We start from the raw sequence: 17,178 nt of genomic DNA on the forward strand, positions 1-17,178 counted from the left end.
CTTTTAAAGGTTGACTTACCTCCCAGCAACCTCCTTCCGCAATGCTCCCGCTGAAATTGACTAACCAGCTGCTCTCACGCCGCCGAAATCGACTGGCCTGCCCCTGCAAAGAGAAGTGCTTTTAAAGGTTGACTTACCTCCCAGCAACCTCCTTCCGCAATGCTCCCGCTGAAACTGACTCACCACTCACCAGCTGTTCTCCCGCCGAAATCGACTGGCCTGCCCCTGCAAAGAGAAGTGCTTTTAAAGGTTGACTTACCTCCCAGCAACCTCCTTCCGCAATGCTCCTGCTGAAATTGACTAACCACTCACCAGCTGCTCTCACGCCGCCGAAATCGACTGGCCTGCCCCTGCAAAGAGAAGTGCTTTTAAAGGTTGACTTACCTCCCAGCAACCTCCTTCCGCAATGCTCCCGCTGAAATTGACTAACCACTCACCAGCTGTTCTCCCGCCGAAATCGACTGGCCTGCCCCTGCAAAGAGAAGTGCTTTTAAAGGTTGACTTACCTCCCAGCAACCTCCTTCCGCAATGCTCCCGCTGAAACTGACTCACCACTCACCAGCTGTTCTCCCGCCGAAATCGACTGGCCTGCCCCTGCAAAGAGAAGTGCTTTTAAAGGTTGACTTACCTCCCAGCAACCTCCTTCCGCAATGCTCCCGCTGAAACTGACTAACCACTCACCAGCTGCTCTCACGCCGCCGAAATCGACTGGCCTGCCCTTGCAAAGAGAAGTGCTTTTAAAGGTTGACTTACCTCCCAGCAACCTCCTTCCGCAATGCTCCCGCTGAAATTGACTAACCACTCACCAGCTGCTCTCACGCCGCCGAAATCGACTGGCCTGCCCCTGCAAAGAGAAGTGCTTTTAAAGGTTGACTTACCTCCCAGCAACCTCCTTCCGCAATGCTCCCGCTGAAATTGACTAACCACTCACCAGCTGTTCTCCCGCCGAAATCGACTGGCCTGCCCCTGCAAAGAGAAGTGCTTTTAAAGGTTGACTTACCTCCCAGCAACCTCCTTCCGCAATGCTCCCGCTGAATCTGACTCACCACTCACCAGCTGTTCTCCCGCCGAAATCGACTGGCCTGCCCCTGCAAAGAGAAGTGCTTTTAAAGGTTGACTTACCTCCCAGCAACCTCCTTCCGCAATGCTCTCGCTGAAATTGACTAACCAGCTGCTCTCACGCCGCCGAAATCGACTGGCCTGCCCCTGCAAAGAGAAGTGCTTTTAAAGGTTGACTTACCTCCCAGCAACCTCCTTCCGCAATGCTCCCGCTGAAATTGACTAACCAGCTGCTCTCACGCCGCCGAAATCGACTAGATTTACCAGAATGTTGCCTGGTATGGAGGGAAGATCTTATGTGGAAAGGCTGAGGGACTTAAGGCTGTTTTCGTTAGAGAGAAGAAGGTTTAAGAGGTGACTTAATTGAGGCATACAAGATGATCAGAGGATTGGATAGGGTGGACAATGAGAGCCTTTTTCGTCGGATGGTGATGTCTAGCACGAGGGGACATAGCTTTAAATTGAGGGGAGATAGATATAAGACAGATGTCAGAGGTAGGTTCTTTACTCAGAGAGTAGTAAGGGTATGGAATGCCCTGCCTTCAACAGTGGTGGACTCGCCAACACTAAGGGTATTCAAATGGTCATTGGATAGACATATGGACGATAAGGGAATAGTGTAGATGGGCTTTATAGTGGCTTCACAGGTCAGCGCAACATCGAGGGCCGAAGGGCCTGTACTGCGCTGTAATGTTCTATGTTCTGTGTTCTAATCAATCGAGCAAATCCAGGGCCTCAGCCTGGATGAGGGCGGCCATTTCGCACGCTTTTCGGCCACTATGATGCTTTATGCAGATCAGCTCAGCCTGCCAATTTGTATCGCTCCAGCCAGCCTCGCAGGAATGTCCGGGCCATTCAACCCACGGTCACCGAGTCCGATATTGACACCGAGAACCCGAAGGTACCTTTTCGAGTTGGTATCGTTACATAAAACAGGGTGTCCCCGAAGCAAAGAATCCAACCTCTGTCGGTTTGCAGCATCGATCCGAACGATGAGTGGTGCCACCCTTACAGTCAACCGGTCCCAAATACGATTCCGCCTGGACACTGGTGCCTCCACCAATCTCATTGCGCGGTCTGATTTCCAACGCCTTTGTGTCAAACCAGCCATCCTCCCATCAGCCTGCCAGCTATTAGATTATAATGGCAATGCCATTGCTGGCAGCGGCTCGTGTCAACTTGAAGTGACGCACAGGTCACGCAAAGCCATCCTTCCCTTTGAAATCGTGGGCTCCTCGAAAGCCTCCCTGCTTGGCGCGCAGGCATGCAAGCTGTTGAACCTAGTTCAGAGAGTTCACTAGAGCTCTCTCTCCTGCTGACGCGTCTGCCTTTCAGGACACCGACTTCAGGGCGCAGCTCGATGCCATTATCAACCAGCACCACGATGTCTTTGAGGGCATGGGCACGCTCCTGTACACCTACAAGATTTTATTAAAACCGAATGCCACGCCTGTGGTGCACGCACCTCGCAGGGTCCTTAAGGACCGCCTCAAGCAGCAGCTGCAGGACCTCCAGACCCAAGGAGTGATTTCCAAAGTCACGGAACCGACTGACTGGGTCACTTCCATGGTATGTGTATAAAAGCCTTCCAGCGAATTGAGAATTTGCATTGATCCCAAGGATCTAAATCGCAATCTCATGAGGGAGCATTATCCAATTCCTAAGCGCGAAGAGCTCACATGTGAGCTGGCTCGCGCCAAGTTCTTCATCAAACTCGACGCCTCAAAAGGATTCTGGCAAATCCAGCAGGAAACTGCGCACATTTAACACCCCCTTTGGAAGATATTGTTACAACAGGATGCCGTTCGGGATCTGGGGCGGGATTCTCCCCTACCCGGTGGGCAGGGAGTTCCGGCGTAATGGAGTGGCGGGAACCACTCCGGAGTCGGGCCGCCCCAAAGGTGCGGGAGTCTCCGCACCTTTAGGGGCCAAGCCCTCACCTTGAGGGGCTAGGCCCGCGCCGGAGTGGTTTCCGCTCCGCCGGCTGGCGGGAAACACCTTTGGCGCCACGCCAGCCGGCGCCGAAAGGTCTTCACCGGGCGACGCATACGCGTCGTGAAGACCATGGTGAAGGCGGAAGAAAAAGAGTGCCCCCATGGCACAGGCCCGCCCACGGATCGGTGGGCCCCGATCGTGGGCCAGGCCGCCGTGGGGGCACCCCCCGGGGCCAGATCGGGGCCAGATCGCCCCCAGGACCTGCTCGCCACCGCCTTGCGCCGCCGTTTAAAAGGTGGTTTAATCCACGCCGGCGGGAGAGGGTTGACAGCGGCGGGACTTCGGCCCATCGCGGGCCGGAGAATCGCCGGGGGTGGGTCTGCCGGCCGGCGCAATTCCTGCCCCCGCTCACCGGCTCGGCACGATTCCGCCCCCGCCGAATCTCTGGTGGTGGAGGGTCAGAGAATCGCGTCCCATATCTGCATCAGGAGTGTACCATAGGATTATGGAACAAATGATGGAAGGCATTGAAGGTGTTCGCGTCTATATCGCGATGACATAATCATTTGGTCCACCACCCCGCAGGAGCATGTTAGTCGCCTCCAGCGTGTATTCAGACGTATACATGAACATGGCCTCCGCCTCAACAGGGCCAAATGCTCTTTTGGTCACACGTAACTCAAGTTCTTCGGGGACCACGGGCGAAATTCTCCGTTATCGGTGCAAAGTCCGCCGATCGGCGCAAATCCGACCTGCATCACGCCGCCAAAAACGTCGCGAAGTCTCCGGCCCGAAATGGGCTAGCAGCGACGTGACGGGATCCACGCTTGCTCAGGTGGTTCACGCCGTGCAGCGTCATACACGCCGCACGGCGTGACGGCTCATAAGGACGCGCTGCTCCCCCCCCCACCCGACCGGAACATCCGACCGGAACACCCGACCGGATAGCCGGCCGCCGCTCAGCCCCGAGGTTCCAGTCACGGGATGTGGAGGCGCTCCTGGACGCAGTGGAGCAGAGGAGGGAGGCCCTGTATCCCGGGCACGGCCGCAGAGTTGCCCCACGCCACAGCCGGCGTCTGTGGAGGGAGGTGGCAGAGGCCGTCACCGCTGTGGCCCTAACACCACGGACAGGCACCCAGTGCCACAAGAAGGTGAACGACTTTGTCAGAGCAGGCAGGGTGAGCCTCCCCCCCCCCTCTGCCCGATATCCATATCCCCCCTCCCCCATATCCCCAAGTGAATCCAGCCCTAACCTTAACCTCTGCAATACACGCGCAACCGATGGCGTGCATTCATATACCTGCCTAACACTGTTGCCTTTTACCCCTGCCACCACCCCCCCCCCCCCCCACAGGAGAAGCGCGCACACAACATGTGAGGACTGGAGGAGGCCCCGCTGATAAGAGGCCACTGACCGAACACGAGGAAAGGGCCCTGGAATTGGCTGGCGGACCTGACGACCGGGAGGTTGCTGATGCAGAGGTCGGGGGCGTACTGGCAAGTGAGCCACCGACAGCCCGTCCCCATATCCCCCCTCCCCTATATCCCCCTCCCCCATATTACCTGATCACTGCCTGCGTGTCTAACCATGCATGCTTCATTGTGTATCGCAGGAGCAAACGTCGAGGCACCCATCCCCGCAGATGCAGACGCAGGATGCCCCTCGGAGGCCACGGGAGATGGAGAGACCCGGACCCTCCGGCATGCAACGCCCGCAGGATGACCCTCGCACACCACGGGAGACGGAGAGACCCGGACCCTCCGGCATGCGACGCGCGCAGGATGCCCCTCGCACACCACGGGAGACGGAGAGACCGGGACCCTCCGGCATGCGACGCCTGCAGGATGCCCCTCGCACACCATGGGAGACGGAGAGACCCGGACCCTCCGGCATGCGACGCCCGCAGGATGACCCTCGCACACCACGGGAGATGGAGAGACCCGGACCCTCCGGCATGCGAAGCCCGCAGGATGTCCCTTGGAGACCACTGGAGATGGAGAGACCTGGAGCAACAGGGAGACGACGCCCCCGTCTCGTGCGGGACACCACTCCCCAGGACACCACTATCCAGGACACTACTACCCAGGACACCACTACCCAGGAAAACGGAATACCGGACAGTGACACAGATTGGATGGGCGGAGACGAACTGCCACCCCAAAGTGCCATAGACTCAGAGTGGGACGAAGAGCACGACACAACGCCACTGCTGTCACCAACACCCTCCACCGTCGCAGAAATGCTCACCTCGGTTGGGCACTTTAGTGATGAGGCGCCTGGTACACTCACTGGTGCGCACAACACAGCCGTCTCGGTACAGCAGGTGGAGGTAGGAGCAGCAGAGGGGCCGGGCGGTCGGAGGGCAGCCCAGCCCAAGCGAACATCTGCCGCCCAGATGGATCCCGGGTTCCTGGAGTTACCACACCCACCCATAGATCCGATGCAACCACCGAACCGGAGACGAGCGAAGAGGGTGACGGCCAGCTTGCGGCGGCTGTAGTCGTAGGTGGAGGAGTCCACCCGCGTCCAGGAGCTGGGAGTGGTGCCGGTCATACGTGCCACCCAGGCCGACACCGCACGGGTGGTGTCCGCGGTGGAGGCAATGGATGCGACGGTATCAGACATGGGGAACAGTTTGCGAGGCCTGGGGCTTTCCGTGCAGGCGGCGTCTGTGGCCCAGGACATGGCTGCCCTCTCACAGGAGGCCATGAGCCAGTGCCAGCGCCAGATGGCAGAGGCGCTCAACGCCATGGCCCAGTCTCTGCAGGCCATGGCCCTGTCTCAGCAGGCCATAGCCCAGTCTCAGCAGGCCATAGCCCAGTCTCTGCAGGCCATCGCTGAGGGCATCGGCGCCATTGGCCATGTGCAAGCCGGCGTCGCACAGTCACAGACAGGGTTTGCCAATCCCCTGAGCTCCATGGCTGCAAACCTGCAGACCCCTGTCGACACCAGCACGGGCCTCCAGGACTGGCAGCGCCAGATGCCGGGGGGGTTGTCGGATGGCCAGTCCGTTCTCATCCCCCACCCATGTAGAGGCCTGGGGGCCATCGGGCACCCCGAGGGAGGAGGAGGTGCTGTGGTCTGTCCCGGGTCCCCCTGTAGGGGAGGTCCCAGAACACCGCGACACCTCGGACTCCCCCCCCCTTCCGTCCCAGGTGCATTGGGTGGGCAACAGGCAGGACAGGCTGGCAGCTCGCCATCCCAGTCGCCCGGGCCGCAGCCTGGCCCATCTAGGCCAGGACGCCCCAGGAAACGGCCACCAAAGGGATCCCGTGTCAGAGGGCAGGTATCACAGGCGTCCACCTCCAGTTCTGCTGTACCGTCTGGGGAACCACGTAGACGTAGTCATAGGGTCCGTAAGGCCAAACAATTGGACACTGAGTAAGTTGGCACGGGTGCAGGGCACAGATGAGTTTTAAGGGCTAGGGCACGTGCATGAACTCCGTTCGTTATTAAAGTCAATGTTACACCTACAGAAGTTGCCTTTGTGCTCTGTCCAAAGCGTGCGGGGGTGTCATGTACGTTGAGCGCAAGTATATGTGTGAGGGGTGGTCTTACCTCAGCCCCAGGTGAGTCTGCCCCCTTCCCCCTGGGCCGCCATCAACATCCCCCCGGGCAGAGGACGGGACCGTGCGCTGCAGTGTCACAGCCGCATGCAGGGATGGTCCGGGTGGATGGTGGTACTGCGGCCATGCGTCAGACATAGTCATAGAATCATAGAAGTTTACAGCATGGAAACATGCCCTTCGGCCCAACCAGTCCATGCCGCCCAGTTTTTACCATTAAGCTAGTCCCAGTCGCCCGCACTTGGCCCATAACCCTCTATACCCATCTTACCCATGTAACTATCTAAATGCTTTTTAAAAGACACAATTGTACCCGCCTCTACTACTACCTCTGGCAGCACATTCCAGACACTCACTACCCTCTGAGTGAAGAAATTGCCCCTCTGGGCCCTTCTGAATCTCTCCCCTCTCACCTTAAACCCATGCCCTCTAGTTTTAGACCTTTGGGAAAAGATGTTGACTATCTACCTTATCTATGCCCCTCATTATTTTATAGACCTCTATAAGATCACCCCTAAGCCTCCTACGCTCCAGGGAAAAAAGTCCGAGTCTATCCAGCCTCTCCTTATAACTCAAACCATCAAGTCCCGGTAACATCCTAGTAAATCTTTTCTGCACTCTTTCTAGTTTAATAATATCCTTTCTATAATAGGGTGACCAGAACTGCACATAGTATTCCAAGTGTGGCATTACCAATGTCTTGTACAACTTCAACAAGACGTCCCAACTCCTGCATTCAATGTTCTGACCAATGAAACCAAGCATGCCGAATGCCTTCTTCACCACCCTGTCCACCTGCAACTCCACCTTCAAGGAGCTATGAACCTGTACTCCTAGATCTCTTTGTTCTATAACTCTCCCCAACGCCATACCATTAACTGAGTAGGTCCTGGCCTGATTCGATCTGCCAAAATGCATCACCTCACATTTATCTAAATTAAACTCCATCTGCCATTCGTCGGCCCACTGGCCTAATTGATCAAGATCCCGTTGCAATCCTAGATAACCTTCTTCACTATCCACTGTACCACCAATCTTGGTGTCATCTGCAAACTTACTAACCATGCCTCCTAAATTCTCATCCAAATCATTAATATAAATCACAAATAACAGTGGACCCAGCACCGATCCCTGAGGCACACCACTGGTCACAGGCCTCCAGTTTGAAAAACAACCCTCTACAACCACCCTCTGTCCTCTGTCGTCCAGCCAATTTTGAATCCAATTGGCAACCTCACCTGGATCCCGTGAGCTTTAACCTTCTGCAATCATTGTGGTGTGCTGCGTCCTGCACAATATAGCCCAGCAGAGGGGCGATGTGCCGCAGGCAGAGGAGGGCGGAGTGGAGGAGCAGCAGGAAGAGGCGCAGTCCTCCCCAGATGAGGGGGATGGGGCAATGGTCAGGGCAGACGGGCTAGACATGGGCGGGTGGCTGTCCACACACACACAACCCTACACACACCTCTCCCCACACATTCAGACTGCGGCCACGCCATCGCCTGCCCAGCGGCCAACCCCCCAGGCCGTCACCCACCTCCACGCTGGTCGGCGTAAACCTTGAGCACAGGTTGACGCCGACTAAAAGGAGGTTTGATTTACGTCGACGTGACCCGTCACCACGTCGACGGGACTTCGGCCCATCCGGACGGGAGAATATCGGCAGGCCCAAAATCGGCTACCTTGCGCCCACCCGTGCCATTCTCCGACGTCTGCGGCGCCATTAACGCCCCGCCGACTTTTATCCCTTCGGAGACTTCGGCGGGCGGCTGGGGCGGAATTCACGGCGGCCAACGGCCATTCTCCGACCCGCTGGGGGGTCGGAGAATGACGCCCCACATCTCCCAATTGGGTGTGCAGCCGGATGCGGACAAGGTAGCTGCCATCACAGCTATGAAAACACTAGAGGACAAGAAGGCGGTATCCGATTTCTGGACATGGTCAATTTTTTAGGGAAGTTTATCTCTAACCTCGCCTCTCATACCACGGCTCTCAGGAACCTGGGGCGAGACTCTCCGACCCCCCGCCGGGTCAGAGAATCGCCGGGGGCTGGCGTGAATCCCGCCCTGCCGGTTGGCGAAGTCTCCGGCACCAGATATTCGGCGGGGGTGGGAATCGCGGCGCGCCGGTTGGCGGGCCACCCCCCGTGATTCTCCGGCCCGGATGGGCCGAAGTCCCGCCGCTAAAATGCCTGTCCCGCCGGCGTAAATTAAACCACCTACCTTACCGGCAGGACAAGGCGGCACGGGCGGGCTCCAGGGTCCTGGGGGGGGCGCGGGGTGATCTGGCCCCGGGAGGTGCCCCCACGGTGGCCTGGCCCGCGATCGGGGCCCACCAATCCGCGGGCGGGCCTGTGCCGTGGGGGCACTCTTTTCCTTCCGCCTCCGCCACGGTCTCCACCATGGCGGAGGCAGAAGAGACTCCCTCCACTGCGCATGCGTGGGAAGCTGTCAGCGGCCGCTGACGCTCCCGCGCATGCGCCGCCCGGAGATGTCATTTCCGCACCAGCTGGCGGGGCACTAAACGCCTTTTCCGCCAGCTGGCGGGGAAGAAATTCGTCCGGCGCCGACCTAGCCCCTCAATGTTGGGGCTCGGCCCCCAAAGATGCGGAGCATTCCGCACCTTTGGGGTGGCGCGATGTCCGCCGACTGGCGCCCAAAACGGCGCAAATCAGTCGGGCATCGCGTTTCCGGAGAATTTCGCCCCTGGTCAGGAAGACGACAGACTTCCAATGGCTCCCTGCCCACGAGAGCGAATGGAGAGAACTCAAAACAAAACTGACCACAGCCCCAGTCTTAGCTTTCTTTGATCCAGCAAAGGAGACCAAAATTTTGACCGATGCCAGTCAGTCCGGTATTGGGGCAGTGCTCCTTCAACGTGATGAGGCCTCATCATGGGCCCCTGTTGCATATGCGTCACATGCGATGACCCCCACGGAGCAGCGCTACGCGCAGGTAGGAAAGCAGTGCCTGGGCCTTCTGACCAGTCTGGTTAAGTTTCACGATTATGTCTACAGACTTCCTCAATTCATCGTCGAGACCGACCATTGCCCGCTGGTCAATATAATACAGAAAGACTTGAACGATATGACGCCTCGCCTCCAGCGTAGTCTTCTCAAGCTCCGGCTCTCAAGCTCCGGCGATATGAGTTCCAGCTGGTATACACCCCAGGCAAACACCTCATCATTGCGGACACTCTCTCCAGGGCAGTCAACACTCCATGTGACCCAGCGGGATTTGTCTGCCAGGTTGACGCCCATGTGGTATTCGCGGCCTCCAATCTACCAGCCACGGATGAATGCCTCGTCCAAATTTGCCGCGAGACGGCGGCTGACCCCTTGCTACAGCGTGTCATGCGCCACCTAACCGACGGGTGGCTCAAGGGCCAATGTCCTCAGTTCTATAATGTCAGAGATGATCTGGCGATAGTAGACGGGGTTCTTCTAAAACTGGACCGCATTGTCATCCCGCATAGCATGTGCCAACCGGTCCTGGAACAACTACACGAGGGCCAACTTGGCGTGGGAAATTGCCGCCGACGGGCCCGAGAGGCAGTGTACTGGCCCTGCGTTAATGAGGACATAGCCAACACAGTGCTCAACTGCCCCACTTGTCAGCGCTTCCAGCCGGCCCAACCACGTGAGACTCTGCAGCCCCATGAGTTGGTCACGTCACCATGGGCCAAGGTGGGCACGACCTGTTCCACACGCTGGGTAGAGACTATGTCCTGTTCGTGGACTACTTTTCGAATTATCCGGAGGTGATATGGTTGCACGATATCACCTCGTCTGCAGTCATTCGTGCATGTAAAGAAACCTTTGCTCGACACGTCATCTCGCTCACGGTTATGTCGGACAATGGCCCCTGCTTCGCCAGCCAGGAATGGTCCAACTTTGCCAGGCGGTGCAATTTTGCCCATGTGACATCCAGTCCCCTGTACCCCCAATCCAACAGCAAAGCGGAGAATGGAGTACATATAGTCAAATGGCTCCAATGCAAGGCTGCTGATGCTGGGTCCGATTTCTACCTTGCCTTGCTGGCCTATCGCTCCGCCCCGCTGTCCACCGGCCTGTCGCCAGCCCAGTTACTCATGGGTCGTACCCTGAGGACGACGGTGCCGTCCATCCATGTCCCAGACCTCGACCACGTTCCGGTCCTTCGCCAGATGCAGATGTCTCGAACACAGCACAAGGCGGCTCATGACTCCCGTGCAGCTGATCTCCCTGCTCTGGCTCCAGATGACAACGTCCGCGTCCATCTTCCAGATGGTGGCTGCTCTGCAACTGCTGTTTACCTTCGGCAGGTGGCCCTCCACTCATTCCTGGTTGGTCTACCGGATGGATCTATTCTGCGCCGCAATCGACGCGCCCTTCGTCTCGTTCCACGCTCACCACGTGATCCTCCACTGTAGCCTCGCCCTCCTGCTGACCCTGCCACGGACTATGCAGAGCTCCCTGTCACTCTGCCTCCCCCTGACTCTGTCACAGTCCAGCCCGCTCCTGAACCGGTGGCTCTTGACCCACCCTTGAGGCGGTCAACCAGAATTCGTCGCCCACCGCAGAGGCTTGATTTATGAACTTTGCGGACTTAGAGACTCTCTGAATTGTTTTGTTGCTATGTTTGATCGTTTCCCTGGTTTGTATATAGTGTTGATCTTGTTATTCTTGTTGCATACTGCTTCTCTGCACCTGGCACCTTCCCATGTAAATAGCTTAGTTCTCATGTACGAAGTCCTGTAAATATGTCTTCGCACCCCACACGCAGTTAGGAACATTTTCACCATACATTATTTATTGACACACACATACATTCTTTTATAAAAAAGGGGGATGTCATAATATACACCAGTTTATCATGGTGCAGACACACACACTGATGGACACACAGCAAGACCAATCAACACACACAACACCGCAGCCAATCACCAGTTCGAGCACACTCACTATAAAGACAGGACAGGCATAGGTCTTTAGTTTAATCTAACATCGTGTTAACCCACAACGAAAGTATGTTCAACAGTTTCTAACTTAATAAAATAGTGTTGCACTATTTTAAGTGTTGGTGGCCTGTATGTGTTCCACGGATCCAGAGCACCCAACACATCATTCGGGTTCCCCGCTTACATACATAGTGACAGGGGTCCTCCTTTATGAGCGACGAACTGCGTCAATTCCTGCTCAGCAAGGGCATTGCCTTGAGCAAGACGACCAGTTACAAACCCCGCTGTAATTGACAGGTAGAGAGAGAGAACGGAACGGTCTGGAAGACTGTCCTACTGGCCCTACAGTCCAGGAATCTTCTAGTCGCCCGCTGACAGGAAGTCCTCCCGGATGCCCTCCACTTCATCCGGTCACTGCTGTGTACCACAACCAACCAAACACCTCACTAACGTCTCCTTGTCTTCTCCAGGAAGTCCTCCTCTGGGACCTCGCTCCCGACCTGGCAGGCAGCTCCCGAACCCATCCTGCTCCGAAAACACATGCGGGCGCACAAGTCGGACCCGTTGGTCGAGAAGGTCCATCTTCTCCACGCTAACCCCCAGTACGCCTATGTGGCGTACCCCGACGGGCGACAAGATACAGTCTCCCTATGAGAACTGGCACCCGCCGGAGCCCCACACAGACCCCAGCCCCCAGTCCCACCCTCCCTCCCACCAGTGCACCTTACAGGAGGATCGGTCCTTCCACCGGGCCCGTCTAGGCCCCCCCACCCACCGACGCACCCCGCAGACGCTCCCTTCCCAGGTCAACCGTTTTCCCCACCAGCGTCTAGGGATGTCAAAGCTGCCACAGGGATCGAGGCCACGCTCCCGGAGTCACAGACGCCTGAGCCTCCACTGGAGTCACCACCGAAGCTTCGACGATCACAGAGGATGACCAGGACTCCCGATCGACTGATTGCTTCATTTTAAAGTGTATACTTAATTATGAATCATAAATTGTAAATAGTAAATGGAATTGTAAATAGTTACAAAACGCTGTACGGAGATATTACGGTACCTCCATAACTATAATTTCTACCACCTTACCATGCTGCAATGTCAGGCCACCACCACCGTTGGACTCTTTTTTAACAGGGGGTGAATGTGGTAGTCTCTGTCGAGGTATTACGGTACCTGGTAACGCTGGAACACCATTGGTAGATATTGTGCGTTTCCCATTGGTCAAACTGTATGGTAACTCTGCCCTGCTAGGCGGGGTATAAGAGTCTGTGCCGCCCCAGCAGCCTTCATTCTGTACCTGAGCTGCTGGGGGAAACATCTAGCTTATTAAAGCCTTCAGTTGGACTACAACCTCGCTTTAGTGGTCATTGATCGTGCATCACCATATTAATACTGTGGCTACCAGGGCAAGTTAAAGGGTAGAAACCCTACGGCGAGTAACTCAGCTTCTGACCCCCAAAGCCTGTCCATCATCTAGAAGACACAAGCTAGGAGTGTAAAAGAATGCTCTCCACTTGCCTGGATGAGTGCAGCTTCAACAACACTCGAGAAGCTCAAAACCATCCAGGACAAAGCAGCCCACTTGATTGCTCCCCCTTCCACAAACATTCAAACTCTCCACCACCAATGAACAGTGGTAGCAGTGTGTACCATCTACAAAATACACTGCAGTAACTCGCCAAGGTTCCTTCGACTGCACCTTCCAAACACACGACCACTACCATCTAAAACAGCACATACCTGGGAGATCCACCACCCTTGGAACAGATCGCTGTTCCTTCATTGGTACTGGGTCAATATGCTGGATATCCCTCCCTAACAGCTGTACCCGACTGTAACTACACCACAAGGACTGCAATGGTTCTTGAAGTCAACTCACCACCACCTTCTGAAGGGAAACTAAGGATGAGCAATAAATACTGGCCTAACCAGCGATGCCCACTTCCCGTAAATGAATAAAAAATAGCCTCATTCTTTGAAACACACTCTCTCCTGAAGTCTCACTGTTTTAATCTCTCTCCTGAAGTATCTCTGTTTGAATCTCTCTGCCGAACATTAGAATCCTCACCACCTTCGAGAAATGGGCACCGGAGTGGCCATTATAGGGGTGGCCCAGGATAGAGTGGGCACCAATACCAAGGTCAGCACACGCCGCAGAGGTGATAATCCACCTGGCCCCACCCAGATGGACTGTTACACGTGAGTTATTATTGCCATACAGACTGACCTATCCCTCCCACCGACCGTATGTCCAATTTCCCCCGCAGGTCCACCAGCGCCGACCCATCCGTGGTTATCCCCCACCTTGCCCCCCATGAGAGCCCCTCGGAGGAGACCCCCTCGGATGCCACCATCAACACGGCACAGCTGTCATCCCCACCTCCACCAGCACATAGACACACACCTCGGTGAGCAATGTTAGTGGACAAGCATCTGGGGCACATTCTGGTGAGTACCACACAGTTGCTGATGCACATCATGTGGAGGCAGTAACGTCCAGGCGAGACAGCAGTCCGGAGTTCTGATGGATCCCAGTTCCCAACTGCGTCCCAGTCAGATTCCGAGACTCTGGATCAGTCTGTCCTGGGGCTGATAGAGACGCTGGGATATTCAGAGGGAAATGTCAGCGACACTCCAGTAGGTCCATAGCCAATTGGAGGAGTCCCAGAGGCTACGGGTGCAGGAGATGTTGCCGGCAATGGATGACACCGAGGCCAACATGGTGACGGCCGTAGTGGAGAGACCGGTGCACAATGCCAGCAACTTTGTTAGCAGCGGCATGGCTTAAGTGGTGATTACTGGCTTCTCGCCATGCTATGGAGGGATCCCATAGGGGAGTAGGCCAGTTGCAACACAAACGTTTTGGCACCCGGCGCGGATCTCAATTTTCGACTCTCCCACTATTCAACGGCCTCGTTGCGCTCTCACAAGACCTCAACGAGGCCACTGAATCACGCCCGTGGTTTCTGATCCTCATTAGAAGATCTACGCCAAGATGTTGGTGAGTTAACATCTATCTGTTAGCCAGTGAGCCAATCTGGAGTTACAAATCTCTGCTCTCATTCTAAACATTCATTTTTATTTTTTGATTTTGTTATTTATAGCACATTTGGCCCATTGTGGCTGCCTCGGCTCTCAAAAGGGCGACAAAACTGGCCCCTCTCCGTAGTCCTCTAAATTAATCACTGTAACCAGCTCTCTTTGAAACCTCTTATGGAATCAGCCACCATGACTCTTCCAGGCACCGCATTCCAAACTCTCTCTCATAACTCAACACAATTCATCACTACTTTCCAGTGTCATTCAGAGGTTCATGCAATTCAACTTACCGATGAGTAAGTTTGCATAGGATACTGTTGTGGAGTACTGTTTTTCCAGAAACTTATTGAGGTATGTGGAGATACCAGCCAGCACAGACGAAAAGCTACATTGAGCCAGCACGATAATGATGAACAAAGGATTCAACAGCAACCTAATAATCATTTTGGGGAACACTGTAAGAGCAGAAAATACAAAAATCAAAGATAACACATCGGCAGAAATGCAATATGTAAATTAAATAGACCATCAAATACACAAAACAAAATGGACCCGGGATTGCAGAAAACTCAACATAGAATGTTCAAACCAGAGCACAAGAGTACACCAGCCAGAGCAGGGTGTCCACCAGCCAGAGCAGGATGTCCACTGGCCAGATCAGGGTGTCCACCAGCCAGAGCAGGGTGTCCACCAACCAGAGCAGGATGTCCACTGGCCAGATCAGGGTGTCCACCAGCCAGAGCAGGATGTCCACCAACCAGAGCAGCGTGTCCACCAGCCAGAGCAGGATGTCCACCAGCCAGAGCAGCGTGTCCACCAGCCAGAGCAGGATGTCCACCAGCCAGAGCAGCGTGTCCACCAGCCAGAGCAGCGTGTCCACCAGCCAGAGCAGGATGCCCACCAGCCAGAGCAGCGTGTCCACCAGCCAGAGCAGCGTGTCCACCAGCCAGAGCAGCGTGTCCACCAGCCAGAGCAGGATGTCCACCAGCCAGAGCAGCGTGTCCACCAACCAGTGCAGGGGGCGGGATTAATTGATCCTGAGGCTAAATGTTGATGCCGCTCCAACTGCTGATCCTGGCGTGAACTGGGCACCGCGGAGTCTGCGCATGCGCAGTGGGGCCGGTGCCAGCACGCATATGCGCGGTGTTTTCCTTCGCTGCGCCGGTCCCAACGCAACATGGCGCAGGGCTACAGGGGCCGGCGCGGAAGAAAGGAGGCCCCCATCAGAGAGGCCGGCCCGCCAATCGGTAGGCTCCGATTGCGGGCCAGGCCACATCGGAGGCCCCCCTGGGGTTGAACCCCCCCCCCCCCACCGGCCGCCGTGACCCTTCCACGCCGAGTTCCCGCCGGCTGAGGGCAGGTGTGAACGGCGGCGCTCGGGGTTTTTTGACATGGCCGTTCGGCCGAGAATCGCCGGGGGGCCCCGTAGAATGGCCCCCAGACGGCGCGGTACTGACCGCGCCAGCACCAATGATGCCGAATCGCGTCCCGGTGTCGGGGCGGTGTGGCGCGATTCGCGCTGGTCGCAGAGAATCTCCAGCCCCGCCCCGGTGCTGAACGAATCCCGCCCTCGGTGTCCACCAACCACCGCAGGGTGTACATGCCAACCAGAGCAGGGTGCACACACAAACCAGAGCAGGGTGCACACACAAACCAGAGCAGGGTGTACATCAACCAGAGCAGGGTGTACACACCAACCAGAGCAGGGTGTACATCAACCAGAGCAGGGTGTACACACCAACAAGAGCAGAGAATGTTCAAATCAGAGCAGAGAGTATAGTTGGCAAATGCAGTATAATTTGTGGAAATGTGAAGGTGTTAATTTTGGAAGGGAGAACAACAGAACAGAGCATTATATAAACAGGGAAAAAGTGCAGAAAATTGCAAGACAAAGGGACTTTGGGGGACATGTTCACGAAATACAGACAGCGAGTACACAGATGCAGCAGGTAATCAATAAGGCAGCACGGTAGCATTGTGGATAGCAGCACTGCTTCACAGCTCCAGGGTTCCAGGTTTGATTCCGGCTTGGGTCACTGTCTGTGCGGAGTCTGCACATCCTCCCCGTGTGTGCGTGGGTTTCCTCCGGGTGCTCCGGTTTCCTCCCACAGTCCAAAGATGTGCAGGTTAGGTGGATTGGCCATGCTAAATTGCCCTTAGTGTCCAAAATTGCCCTTCGTGTTGGGTGGGGTTACTGGGTTATGGGGATAGGGTGGAGGTGTTGACCTTGGGTAGGGTGCTCTTTCCAAGAGCTGGTGTAGACTCGATGGTCTAAATGGCTCCTTCTGCACTGTAAATTCCATGATCTATGATTAAGGCTAATGGAATGTTAGCCAGGATTCCAAGGGGATTGGTGTATAACTGTCTGGAAGTCTTGCTGCAACTGCAAAAGGGACTGGTGAGGCCACGGGAAGGATATCCGTGAATCGGCACGATGGCCCGAACCCAGCGCCAAAAACGGCGTGAATCACTCCAGCGCCGGGCCCCCTGAAATGTCGCGAATTCTCCCGCTGGGATTGGGCTAGTAGCGGTGTGACGCCATTTGCGACCCGTCACCAGTCACGGAAGTGCGCACCGTCAGTGACGGCACGTGGCGTCACTGCACAAAAGACGCCCCCCCCAGAGACCCGGCAAAATGGC

General features: G+C 56.0%; 1 protein-coding gene across 4 annotated transcripts in view; it reads right to left on the bottom strand.

Annotated features, from left to right (window-relative positions):
- LOC140390088 (solute carrier organic anion transporter family member 2A1-like) overlaps nucleotides 1–17,178 on the bottom strand; it is a 626,095-nt gene that overhangs the window by 147,932 nt on the left and 460,985 nt on the right. For all 4 annotated transcript variants that reach the window (XM_072474991.1, XM_072474992.1, XM_072474989.1 and 1 more), the window contains one exon: nucleotides 14,829–14,993. In XM_072474991.1, coding sequence (XP_072331092.1) covers nucleotides 14,829–14,993 — 165 coding nt within the window. The remainder of the gene's footprint in view (nucleotides 1–14,828; nucleotides 14,994–17,178) is intronic.

The sequence above is a fragment of the Scyliorhinus torazame genome, chromosome 14 (genome assembly GCF_047496885.1).
Source record: "Scyliorhinus torazame isolate Kashiwa2021f chromosome 14, sScyTor2.1, whole genome shotgun sequence".
NCBI classification, from domain to species: Eukaryota; Metazoa; Chordata; class Chondrichthyes; order Carcharhiniformes; family Scyliorhinidae; genus Scyliorhinus; species Scyliorhinus torazame.